We start from the raw sequence: 13,305 nt of genomic DNA, 5'->3' as shown, positions 1-13,305 counted from the left end.
AAGTGACTTTAAATACCAATTCCAGGTTACTAACCTTTTCTATAAGAAGTTTCTTACTCATTGTCACACATCTATTCAACCGTTCTTTGTATTTCTCTAGCATCTTTTGCTGTTCATCAATCTGCCGTCTCAAATCACAGTTTGCCTTCAAACAAGGAAAACAAATAAGATAGCTAATTAACTCTTAAGTTAATGCTCAGGATGAATGTTTGGTAAAGTTAATTCTGGAATAGAGGGAAAAGAAAAAGTTAATCAAAAGTTAAATCAAAAACAAAGATAATCTGAAAAAGGGAGATAAAAATAACTTGACTTACCTCTTTAAGTCAAACAGACCTGAAAATAGCTTAACTGTGAGCTATCATTAGAAGAAATAATGTTCCTCCCAGAAACTACCTGACCTCTAAAATTTCTATTTCGTCTTATTTGCTTAAATATTTTTAAAATTCTTGTTTATATTTATAATTTTATCCTGCTTGAAAAGTCATCAAAAACATAGATTCTTAGAACAATTGTCAAATGGTAAAAGTAGGTAACTGATTCAAAAAGATATCCTTAGAATGTGTCACAATAATTATTTCTATATTTCATTTCCATTTCTTAAAAAACAACAGGGATTAAAATTGCCCTAAAACAAAAGGCATGCCTATGAGCAAATCATTCTACTATGCTATTCTAAAAAGGTTTAATACATAATATTCACACAAATTCTTTGGTGCTTGCTTCAAATGTAACACCAGAATATATTTATTCTACCTAGTTAAAAACTTGTACAACAGAAGAAATACTCCGAAAAATTCGTGTCTCCTATTACTAGACAGAAAGGAAGCAAATAACACAACCTACAGCAATTCTGGTACTTTACAATGCCAGAAATTAATGACAGTGAGATCTTTTTTGGTATTAACTTTTACTAGAACCAAATCAGGATTATATCAAAATTGGCAACCCTAAATCAAATGAGAATGTAAGTAAAAAGTATTGTGAAAAATATGTAGTATTCAGAATAACCTAAGCATACTTTGATTCAGTTTTCAAATGATCCACATGACGAGGCTCCTACTTCCAGGAAAAAATGATTTCAGCCAGTCACAACAAATAAGTATAATCTCATCTTATTATTTTTTTCTCATACCATGACACCTTGATTTCATTAAAATTTGGAACACACACACACACACACACACACACACACACACACACACACACACTAGTAGAACATAGATAAAAAAGGTTAACCTAGAGACCCATGACCAAAATGACTAAACAAATCCAACCTCACTATGATAAATTGTGCATTCTTTTACAATATTAAATTAAACAAATAAATACTACTAAAGGAACCTAAATTTTTTTTTTTTTTTACAAACAAAATACCTCTAAACATTTAATTGGCAGTGGGGGCTAAAAATCTTTAAGAAAGATTTCTGACTCTAGACTGTTTAATGCCAGGTCGCAAAGATTAATAACAGAAATTTCAGAAACGGCTTTAAAACACAATTTAGATAGATATCATGACCTATGGGCTTATAAGTTCTAATCTGGTTTAGAAATATATTACCAATTCATTAGGCTGTGTCAATATGCCTATCTAAAATCTTTCTTGATACCATTTACAGGAGAGCTAAGAACTACAGAATATTAATTTTGGCTTGTTTTGAAGATTAATATTTTTCAAACAAAAATAGTTAGTAACATCAAACTGTAATTTGTTCTAATCTTAAAAAGAACATACTAGGAGTTGTTTTTTGCTTTTATTTTTTTCCCCTCTTGTTTGGGAGATGGCAAAACTACCTATAAAAGACACAAAAGTTTTGAAATGATCCAAAATGGAAGACTTGAGAGTCTGGCAAGAGTCCCAGTAAAGTTGTTATTAAGTTATTTTATATGCAATCACAATGATTGCATTGTAATGATAGGCTATTTCAAAGTCTTCTTATCTGGTACTATTCTAAACACAAATATCATTGTGTATTCCACTTTTTGTGGTGACTTTAACAGAAACAGGAGCAAATGGTGTTGAGATGACTTTCAGATCATCTAAAACCTGTAATTTAGCTCTTCATAAACTAAATGAGAAATATTTGTCTAATGATCAAAGAATAGTCATCCCAGAAAAACTGACATCAATTCAGTTTTAACCTTCTCACTGTAGATGAAACACTATAATAGAGGAAGTTGCAGTGAAATGGAAGTAGGTCCACAGGTTCTTCTTAGACAGGCAGGTAGAGCTGGTTTTATTATGTGCAAATGCAATAAGAAATATAATTTAATGGAATACTGCATTGTCATTTACTTCAGATAAGCATTTGCTAGAGAGAGATGGAGACAGAGGATTATGGACTACTATCTGTTGCAGAAAATGTGAGAGTAGGCAAATTTTATGAAGAACTCTGAAAGACCCTCAGTAACATCAATGTAAATTTTAACTAAGAGAAAGATGGTGAAAATTACATGTCAGAAAACATAGTATAGGAGAGTAAATCTCATGATTATTATCATGGATATTGTTTTTGAGAAGAAAATCAGAAATCTATGAATCTATGAATGATGGCAACCATCAAAATAAAATTGATTATAACAGGAAATGACTAGTCACCAAAACATCATTCCCAAATCAACTGCTTATATATAGGCAGATTTGGTAAAGATCTAGACCAATATCAAACTGTGAGGAAAAAAAAAAGATGAATCTAGAACACTAAACTTAACTTCAACCTGATCCAGCAAAACAAGTTGTTATTATTACCAAAGAAAATCTGAAAAGCATTATAACGAGATCAGAGAGACCAAAAAACCTAGAAATCTAGTTAGCCAACAAAAATGCTCAATTCCCTTGAGGAACTAAAAGAGATGGGGCAACCAAAGTTAACTTTTCAAAGAATAAGTCTGCTTGTAAGATCTTAAAAATGAGAATTGTGGAAGATGATGAGCAGCATATCACATTCCAAGGGCATTTAAGGACGAAAATGAAAGAATAAGAAAAAATGGAGATCTCTAAGGATTTTTTTTTAAATAATAAATTCTGTACCATCAATTTTTTTGAGGGAGGAGGGGGGATTTTAAACAAGATATAAGGTTTTTCTTCTATGTATGTAGAGTACCAAAGAATATTAATAATAACTATTAATTAGCATATCTACTTTTCCCAAATCTACAAAAAATTTTTATGGACATGACCTATACATCTGACAGGGAATAGGTAGGTTTTCACAAATGACATTCTACAGCAAAACATATCACTGACATCATACAACTGACCAAAACAGTTGTTTTGAATATAGAACACATGATTGGTTACGTGAAACCACTGTAAAGTATCCTAAAAGAGAATGATAATGATTCAAAAGAATTTGGCAACACTTGAAAAATGGAGTGGAACAAAAAGGAAGAGACAAGGAGGGATGTCTTTAGGAAACCATATAATGCTTTTTAATGACCAAAAATTTTTATCTAAAACAAAGGCTTATTTTTTCACCAAAAACATTTTTTCCACATGATACCACATTGCAAAGTCATGGAATATTTTAACTTAGGAAGAATTAAAATTGTGAATCACCAAAGACAATAGAAAAGTACATATTAAACATGAGTAGACAACAATACAAACCACAAAGAACTATTCAACACAAGAGATACAAATAAATGTCATCAGATATTTACTGGACATTAGGTCCAGTAAAGAAGGAAGGTCATTGTAGTGGTAAGGGACAATAAATAGATAGCCCCATTGTTCCAATGATACCTATTAAAAAAAAAAAAAAAAAAAAAAGCAAAGGAAGACTCTCTTCCTTCCTCCAGCACAGTGGGTATGAATAACCCTACCTTTAGAGATTTACAGGAGAATACTGACAAGATTCATATAGTACATACAAGAAGTCACAAATGAACTGTGGTCATCCAAGTGAATACCCACATGGATAAGGCTACTGCTACATGAAATTAAGCATGAGGCATTGTATGTAAACAAAGTACTCAGAAATAGCTAATGCCTCAGATAATGCTATTGTTTAAATTGTCTGCTTCCAAAATTTAACAACAAACTAATACAAAATACCCAAATACAAATTATTTACCTTTCTATAAGCCACAGAAGCTGGAAAGAACCTTTAGAGATCTTGTCACTTGGGTCCTCGAAACATTTTTTAGCTCACTTTTATATAACTCACACAATTCTTCAACATTTCAAAAGATTTGTGGCTTCACTGGCGTGGCTAGTCCCTTCACCCATGTAGGTCGCAATCCCTCTATGCTTTAGTAGATGTTTTCACAAGTTTCTGTGGCCAAAAAAAATTAACATCTGGTGGCTGACCAAACCCTATAGAAGAATCTGGCTAAACTTAGCTAGGTTGATCCTCAGATGGCAGGAGTCCTTTGTTAAAACCATGCTCTTAAATCCTTTTCAACATGATAGACACTAGCAAAGCTTCTATTCCACTGACAAGGATCCAAAATCACTTTCATACCATGATGAGATATCAGAATATGACTTCAGGATGACTGATTTATAACTGGAAAAAACCTCACAGGTCATCTGGTCCAATCGCTCCTCAGTTTTATAACTGAAGCAGAGGGAGTTTAGTGACTTGCCCAAGATCATACAGGAAGTAAATACTGTGAAGAATAATCAATGGCTTTCATTTATATAGTACTTTATAGTTTACAAAAAGTTAGAAGGTATTTTACATATATCATTTAATGTAAGATTTCTTAACCTATGGTCTATGAACTTTTAAAAAAATATATCATTTCAGTATAATTGGTTTCCACTGTGATCTTATGTATCTTTATGAATTTAAAAACTTTATTCAGAGGAGTCCACAGGCCTAACTAGAGACTGCCAAAAGGATTCATACCACAAAAAAAGGTTTAGAACCCCCATTCTAATTTGATGCTATGCTTCAAATGCTCCAAATATAAACATCTTATGTTTTTCTCTCAAATAAATATAATTAAACACTCACTCTCAATAAATCGTCTATTCTCCCCTCCTTCTTCTCCAGATCAGAATTCTTACTGTTTTCTAATGCAGATATTTTTTCTATCGTGAGGTCAGACTGTAGTGAGAAAAAAAAAAAAACAACACAAAGAGTTATCCTCTAAGAATGTCGCGTCTATACAGAAGCACAGATTTAACCCTTTGTCCTTATATTCTAAGGTTCTATAATATTAGCATATGTAAATGACCTAGGCCATTCTTTAACCATAAACTGTTTCTCAATAAGACTAAATGCGGGCTAGCATTCACAAACCACTTCCTATCTCAGAAACCAGGGATGATACACTAATGGAAGGTATGAAAAATACAGAAATGCAGCACTACAGAAGTGAGCCAATTTGATTAGACTTGATTAGAACTAGACTTCATATAAGAAATGTCTTATAAGGAACAAACATGCCATCTAGTGGGAACAAAAAAGCAACAACAACAACAAACAGATTTAAAATATTGATTACAAAATTATCCAGAGAACTGAAGGTGGGGGAGTGGGACATAGGAAGGGAAGTAGTGTTATCTTCTACAATGGAAAATTTGGCTTCTGAAACTATGTACATTCTCAGAATGCCAAGTATATTGTACTAAAGATAACAGTACCAAATCAGACTGAAAAAAATCATTTGTATTTCATTCATCTGGTCATCAAAATACTGCAAAATGGAGTAAATACACCCAAGGGGTTTTCTTTTTCAACATGAAATGAGGGACTTGAACTAGATGTTCAGTCCAGTCCCTCCTAGCTGTTAAAATCTGGACCTTAACTAAGTAGATAAAGCTACATGAGTTAAAATTTCTCATGGAATACTTAAATAAGCAACATGAATATGGTAGTTCACTGTTAGTTTTGGGGAAAAAAAGGTCTTGCTAGTTACATAATTTTTTATTTTAAATGTGCTTCTCAAAGCACAGTATCTTTTTAAGGTACTAAGCAGCATAAAATTTTCTAATTAAAAGTACTAAAATGACAACCTCAGAGTTAAAATAGTTCCCAACATAGCCTAATTCATGCACAAAATAAAAATCTCTCAATTTTTCTTTTTAACGAGCTATGAAGTTAATAGACATAGAAAGAAATTAAAATACTACAGTATGTTTTCCATCAGAAAACAGAATACTGGTATGAAAAAACTGAGAAACGACATCTTTTATATGTAGCATGATGCACTCCTAAGTAAGTTGTTTCTTGCACCCTTTATCATATTATACCTGTGTCTGTTTGTGCTGGATGGAAATTTGTTTTTGGGAACTGCAGGAATGCTCTGTGTTACCAGATCCAGTAGAAGAAGGGCTGCCTTGCTGAGCCTGTAATAAAACACAAGATCAATCACCAGGTTTCTAATTTTCACCCAAAAACTAAGAATGCAACTTTTTAAATATAAATAAGGATTTATCATTCATTATCAACACACAAGTAAAAAGTATAGACCATGTTGCCAGAACATAACTTTAACTATTCCAGTCTTTTCTCCCAACATCACAAAAATAAATCATTTACAGGAAAAACCCTAAGTAGGCAAGGTGATCTCTAAGGTCCAACTCTTAAATCTAATGAATTAAATCTGTAATACTTAACTCTTAACACATAACCTATCCAGCTAAGTAAACAATAATCCATAAACACTTGGCTATCAAAAAATTCAGGTGAAAATAATTTTTTTTTAAAATAATAAAAACCCAGGTGAACTTCTAATGCTATAACTTATTTATTGTATATAATTCAATGCTCTTTTAGATTAAAATACTTTATGCATTTTTCCTAAAATTTCATCACTGAAGCACACATGCAATATGCCTTTTAAAAATCTGTTTCCAAACACACATGTGAAACAGACTCACCAAAGATGAAGGATAAGGAATGTTAAAACTTCTTCTAATTTAAGAACTTTAAATAAAACATATGCGCATTGTGACACAAAGTATAATATGGCTTTACTTCTTGATAATTCTGGGTCAACACTAAAATATCAACTATTATACTGTTATATTATTAGTTTTTCTATTCCTTGTTGCTTGTCATTTCTACCATCAATGAATGTCTTATCTCTCTCCTCTCTTAATCTGAATCTAACTTAGTTTGAAATATTAAATAACTGTATTTTACAACTTTTTACAGTGTTAGGACTATTAAAAAATGTCAATAAGCTCCAAATGACTATCTGAGGATACCTTTCTAAGTTGATGGATTCTGTGAAAGTTATTCCAACAACTCAGAGAATTTTATTCCTCTTTCAGTCCCCTGCTGATATCTGAGAATGACTTCTAAATCAATGAAAACTATTTCTAAGAATTCCAGGAAAGGAATGTAGAAAGTAACAGTGGGAAACTAAGATGAAAGTAAAATTTTGTTAGGAAAAAATTAAGTGACACTATTAAAGAAAAACTTGACACACTTTAAAATTTTCAAAATACTTTCTACATCTATCTCTTTATATAAAGCTCTTATATAATAATCTGGTTCACCATAATGCCAAGAGATAGGTACCAATACATTATTATTCTTAATTTAAAGAAAAAGAAACCTTCTCAAAGAGATTAAGTTACAGTATCAATGATTTCAAATCCAGTGCTCTAACCATTACGCTCACAATAAAAGGGAACTACTTTGGTCCAGGAAAAACTCACCCAAGAAATACCAAGTGAAAGCACTTTAAAAAGTATAAAAGCACAAAACAATTAAAAGCATTAAAAATCATGCAGTTTATTTCAGTTCTAGTTCTCAGCAAGATCAAATAGAATTGGCAGGAACTTTAAAGAGCATGTTGTTTGGACTGGCTGGCAAGGAGATATAATCCAGCTTTACACCCAAACAGTTTTCTCTTTTGTGTTTTTTTTTCTTTTAAGCTACAGAAAGACTTTATTAAACCTTTGTTTCAAATAAGATGTATAAACAAAACTTTTTTAAAGTTTTTTTTTTAATTTTTAGCTATTTTGTCTCATTAGGACCTATCACATTGAAAATGTACATTGCTAGAGATTTGAATTTTGTAGCTGTTAAAACGGGCTGCTCACCATTCCCTGATTAGCAAACATATTCAACTTCTTAAAAATAGATACAGTTTATTCCTAATTTCTTTCAGGGAAAAGTAAAATTTGTCATCTGCTACAACTAGTCTATGAATAACTTTCTTTGTCTGGGCAACTGGTTTCCCAACAATATGGTCTTATGGCTGAAACTTATTAGTAAGTTTCTCTTGTTTCAATGATTATTTCACACATCATTTTACCAGAGTGGAGACAAATGTGTGTGAGGAACTAAAAATTTGACTTGGGGAGTGGAAGTAGGTAAGGATAAGCAGAGTTTTCTTATGCTATAAGATTTTATTTGCTTTGTTTTTCTCTCAGAAACTATAATGGGAGAGGGAAGGAGGAAAATGGTTGCACATGTACATTGTATATATCAAACAGTGTGCCTTCTCAAAAAGGAAAGAAGAGAGGGAAGAAAGAAAAGAATTTGAAATTCAAAATTTTAAGACATATGTTAACAGTTTTTGTTGAGAGTGTAATTAAGAAAAAAATTAAAAGGAAATATCTATCATTCACATATATACACACATATATATGTATGTATACACATACACATATACATATATGTATAAATAAAAATCCCCTAAACTACAAAAGAAACAAAAAATGTAGATTTTAGGAGCTAGAAAAATAGAAAGCAAAACAATGTATTTTTTGGTCTTCTATTATGTTGCATCTTTTTCCAGACATCTGGCTTGTTCTTTAATCTAAATGTCAGTCTCAATTGTCTGCAGAATTCTTTATCTTGCTTCCCTAAGAAAGTTTCCCCGAAACAACAAAATCTAGGGTTACCCTCTACTAAACTTGCTTCTAGAAAAAGAAATAGAATATTACTATATACAAAAAACCTTTAAGCTGTTAGTCTATTAACAAAATTGTAAACATAAATACTTTCCATGGTTTCCCTTTCTATGACCATCCTAATTTTAGATTTAGTTATTTTAAAAAGCATGAGCTGCAAGAGAACAAAGAAGTAGTTTTTTTTTTTTTATGGTGAGCATCAATTCAATTTAAAAATGTTGTTAGTCATCTACTCTGTAAAAAGAACTCTGCTTGACGTCAGAATAAAATTAAATAGAAAATAATCCATACCCCTTGCCTTTGATGGGAGTAGGGGAAAGAGGGGGTTGGGGAGAGAAGGAGCACAATGAATAAATGAAATTGAGACTTTCCCTACTAGATAAATTTTTGGAAGGTTGGAATTTAGGAATAGATGGGATTATAAAACACCTCTGTACAAATGTTTGCATAACCAAGATTTAGAACAGAAAGGGTACTGAGACATAATTTAGTTTAATATCCTCATTTAATAGATAAGGAAACTGAGATTAAGAGACTTTGCCCAAGGCCACATAGGTTGCAGAGCCAAAATTTGAATTTAAGACTACTGATTTCAACTCTAGCACATCACATTATATACTTCTGACCTCCCTAAAGACTGAGGGGGGAAACAAACTCAGAATTCACTAGACTGGGGTTTTAAAGGAAAAGTAGAGGAAAAGGTTTGGCTAACTTGCTAAGAAGGTGCACATAAAGATGTAAGGGTGTGTGAAGAGAGGGAGAAAAGATGATAGCTCACCTGCAATAAGTACGAGCCCTAAATTTCTTTTTAAAAATTTAAATTTTTTCAATGGTATAAAGGAAAGACCATTTTGCTATAATCAATTTGGAGGTCAAACCAAATGATACTGAAGATCTTTCAAATCGAAAAACTTAAAATTCTGTACATAATAGCAAAAGACATGTTTACAGTTTTGGATAATAAAACAACTTAGAAACATTTTAAATAATGACTTGATTCTAAGCATAAAAATAAAGAAAAGCTATAATTATTAGTCAAGTTCTGCTATAAATAAAGAAGTACAATTAATAAATAAAAGCCGAAATGACTAATGGAAAAGTTGTCCTTGCATAAACTGGAGTTTGAGATTTTTTTCCTCATCTAATCTTCATGACAACCTTATGAGGTATGTGCTACCATTATCACTATTTTACAGATGAGAAAACTGAGGCTGAGAGAAATTAAATTATTTGCTCTGGGTTACATAGCTAGTAAACAAATATATGAGGAAGGATTTAAAAATGTAGGTCTTCCCAATTCCCAAGTCTAGTAATCTAGGAACTTTAGAAGTGGTAAACTGATGTTCTAACTCACTTATTTGAAAAATACTATACATATTACCCACTTATTCATTGAGAAAAGTTTGTACTATATTGATTTGTTTTGGCAAATATGCTTGAAATCAATAGGTTGGGGTTTAGAAATTTTTAAAAGTATAAGAAATTTTTCCATGTAATGGGATTGCTTCACTCTGAGTCACCTCATGAAAGTCTCCTACCAATAAAATAAAGTTAATACATTCCCCTTCTCAGGATGTCCTATGATTTAATGTGGAAGTATTTAAAGATCTTTAAGAAACAAATGTACAAGTGCTGACTAAAAGGAAACAGTAGGACTAATACTCCCTCAAAAATTAATATTTTAGTATATTTACATATAAATTTGCAGATTATAACTTTTAATTACACACAGGAGCTCAGGTTTACTGCTCACCGAGACAAAAGTGAAGCAGAGGCCGGCTCCCCGCTGTGCCAGCTGCTCAGTGTCAAGCCGAGGTTTTGCCAGCATCACCGACATCAGGGTTGGCAGAGCCGAGTGTTCTTCCTGTGCCTCCTTTGCAGCACTGCCATCTAGACCATACAGCGGCTGCTCCACTCGCCGCTGGAACACATATTAAAGCAAACATACACCTTAGACATGAAGAACAACTCAGGTTCTGCCAAAACATGCATCGGTGTCAGGTCAAGAACACACAGCCGGCAAATCCAAAAATACATGAACAAAAAACAAGACACACAATGACTCTGAAATCAATCATTAAGAACATAACACATTATGTCTACTTATATTTAAGCAGAAAACATTTCAGTCAATCTCAATGGAACACCTCAGAGACCATCTGGAATCCCAGCCACTATTTCACAAGACACACACAAACACACACACACACACACACACACACACACACACACACACACACGAAAAAAAAACAACAAGAAAAAAAAAAAAAGAAAGAAAAAACAGAGGCCCAATGAAATTCAAAGAGCTACTCAGAGTTATGTTGGAAACCAGTGACAAAAGCACGTTCTAAACCAGATCCTCCAAGAGATAGCTTAACTATCTCTTGAATTCAGAGCTAGCCTCAAAAGTGGATTTCAAGTTTAGCCTTTGACCTATGCTGGTTGTATGACTCTGGACAGGTCAAGTAAGCTCAGAGAACTGGAGGCAACTCCCTTAAGATCACATAATACAGAGGAAGTGCTGACTTGCATGATAATGAGACAATGCCAGTCCAGTCCCTATTCCCTATATCTCTTTAAACAGATAGCCAGTGTTAATTCAATTATATTATACTGCCTTTATGAATAGTCATTTGAATTCACCACATGATTTGAAAAATCCAAAATTAATCACAAAATACCCTCCCCTATTCTGCATAGTAGTGACCTAAACAAACCTGTCTTAGGGTTTTTAATTTGGAGGTTAATTACTCTTCAGTTATTTCCACTTAATTTAGAAAAAGAAAACATGGGCAGCTAGATGGCACAGTGGACAGAGCACCAGCCTTCAAATCATGAGGACCTGAGTTTAAATCTGACCACTTGCCTCAGCCAAAAAAAAAAAAAAAAAAAGAAAAAAGAAAAAGAAAAAGAAAGACAATACTATTAAATACATTAGAACTTTACCATGATACTGTTTGCTACAGAATAGAATGTGGTGAGGCAAGTTCATTTTTGATCCATTCGAATCGAGTTTAGCCATATTATATGAGTATTATGGAAGTGAACACCAAAAGAGTTGAGTGTTATAGAGTTAAGACTCCAAAGTACTTTGTAATATCCATTAACTGTAACATTCTCACTTCTTGTCTTCAATGCAGCTCTGGCTCTAAAATGCTAAGTGAATTTTAAATACAACTTTCATCAATTTAAAGTACCCTTTCTAAAGAAACAAAGTCCTGAAAATAATATGGAGAAAGTTGTCTGAAGCCCTTTTAATTTTTTTTTTTAAACAAATACTCATTAGCAAATTAGAGGACAGATGATTACTAAGATCAAGTGTTTATTCATTTATAGTATACTTAACAGTCTAAAGAAGAGGAGTCAAGTTTTTGAAAGCCTTAGGGCCCCAAGTTAGGAATGGTTTTTACATTTAAAAATTCTTAGCTCAAGATGACAGGAAAAAATAATGATGAATGTTGGAGGGGATGAGGGAAAACTGGGACAGTGATGCATTGTTGGTGGAGTTGTGAACAAATTCAACCATTCTGGAGAGCAATCTGGAATTATGCCCAAAAAGTTATCAAACTGGGCATATACCCCAAAGAGATACTAAACAAGGGAAAGGGCCCTGTATGTTCCAAAATATTTGTGGCAGCCCTGTCTGTAGTGGCTAGAAACTGGAAATTGAATGGATGCCCATGAATTGGAGAACGGCTGGATAAATTGTGGTATATGAATGTTATGGAATATTATTGTTCTGTAAGAAATGACCAGCAGGATGAATACAGAGAGGCTTGGAGAGACTTACATGAACTGATGCTAAGTGAAATAAGCAGAACCAGGAGATCATTATATACTTCAACAACGATATTGTATGAGGATGTATTCTGATGGAAGTGGATTTTTTTGACAAAGAGACCTAACTCAAGTTTCAATTGATAAATGATGGACAGAAGCAGCTACCTCCAAAGAAAGAACACTGGGAAATGAATGTGAACTATTTGCATTTTTGTTTTTCTTCCCGGGTTATTTTTACCTTCTGAATCCAATTCTCCCTGTGCAACAAGAGAACTGTTCGATTCTGCAAACATATATTGTATCTAGGATATACTGCAACATATTTAACATATATAGGACTGCTTGCCATCTAGGGAAGGGGATGGAGGGAGGAAGGAGAAAAATCAGAACAGAAGCGAGTGCAAGGGATAATGTAAAAAAAAAAATTACCCTGGCATGGATTCTGTCAATAAAAAGTTATTGTAAAAAAAAAAAAATTCTTAGCTCAAGGAAAGCTAAGCACAAAGCACACCTCATCCAAATTTGGCCTACTGGCCATAGTATGTCACCCCCTGGTCTAAAGTGCTATATGACACTTACTTATTACTTAGCTTATTTTATAACAAGATGAGGAGCCAAACTTATTTTTACACAAAGAGCCAAATACTCATATTAAAAAAGAATAGAAATACATATAAATGAATAAAAAATAAATTACTTCCTTA

General features: G+C 32.7%; 1 protein-coding gene across 2 annotated transcripts in view; it reads right to left on the bottom strand.

The window, feature by feature from the left end:
- TLK2 (tousled like kinase 2) overlaps positions 1-13,305 on the bottom strand; it is a 149,662-nt gene that overhangs the window by 80,653 nt on the left and 55,704 nt on the right. The window contains exons 7-10 of one of the 2 annotated variants that reach the window (XM_051994940.1): positions 10,575-10,742; positions 6,203-6,298; positions 4,962-5,054; positions 35-145 (exon numbers count right to left, since the gene is read on the bottom strand). In XM_051994940.1, the coding sequence (XP_051850900.1) occupies positions 35-145; positions 4,962-5,054; positions 6,203-6,298; positions 10,575-10,742 (468 nt within the window). The remainder of the gene's footprint in view (positions 1-34; positions 146-4,961; positions 5,055-6,202; positions 6,299-10,574; positions 10,743-13,305) is intronic. The other variant, XM_051994942.1, reaches the window with a different exon arrangement.

Source organism: Antechinus flavipes, chromosome 4 (genome assembly GCF_016432865.1).
Source record: "Antechinus flavipes isolate AdamAnt ecotype Samford, QLD, Australia chromosome 4, AdamAnt_v2, whole genome shotgun sequence".
NCBI lineage: Eukaryota > Metazoa > Chordata > Mammalia > Dasyuromorphia > Dasyuridae > Antechinus > Antechinus flavipes.
This window is presented reverse-complemented; position numbering and strand designations above follow the sequence as displayed.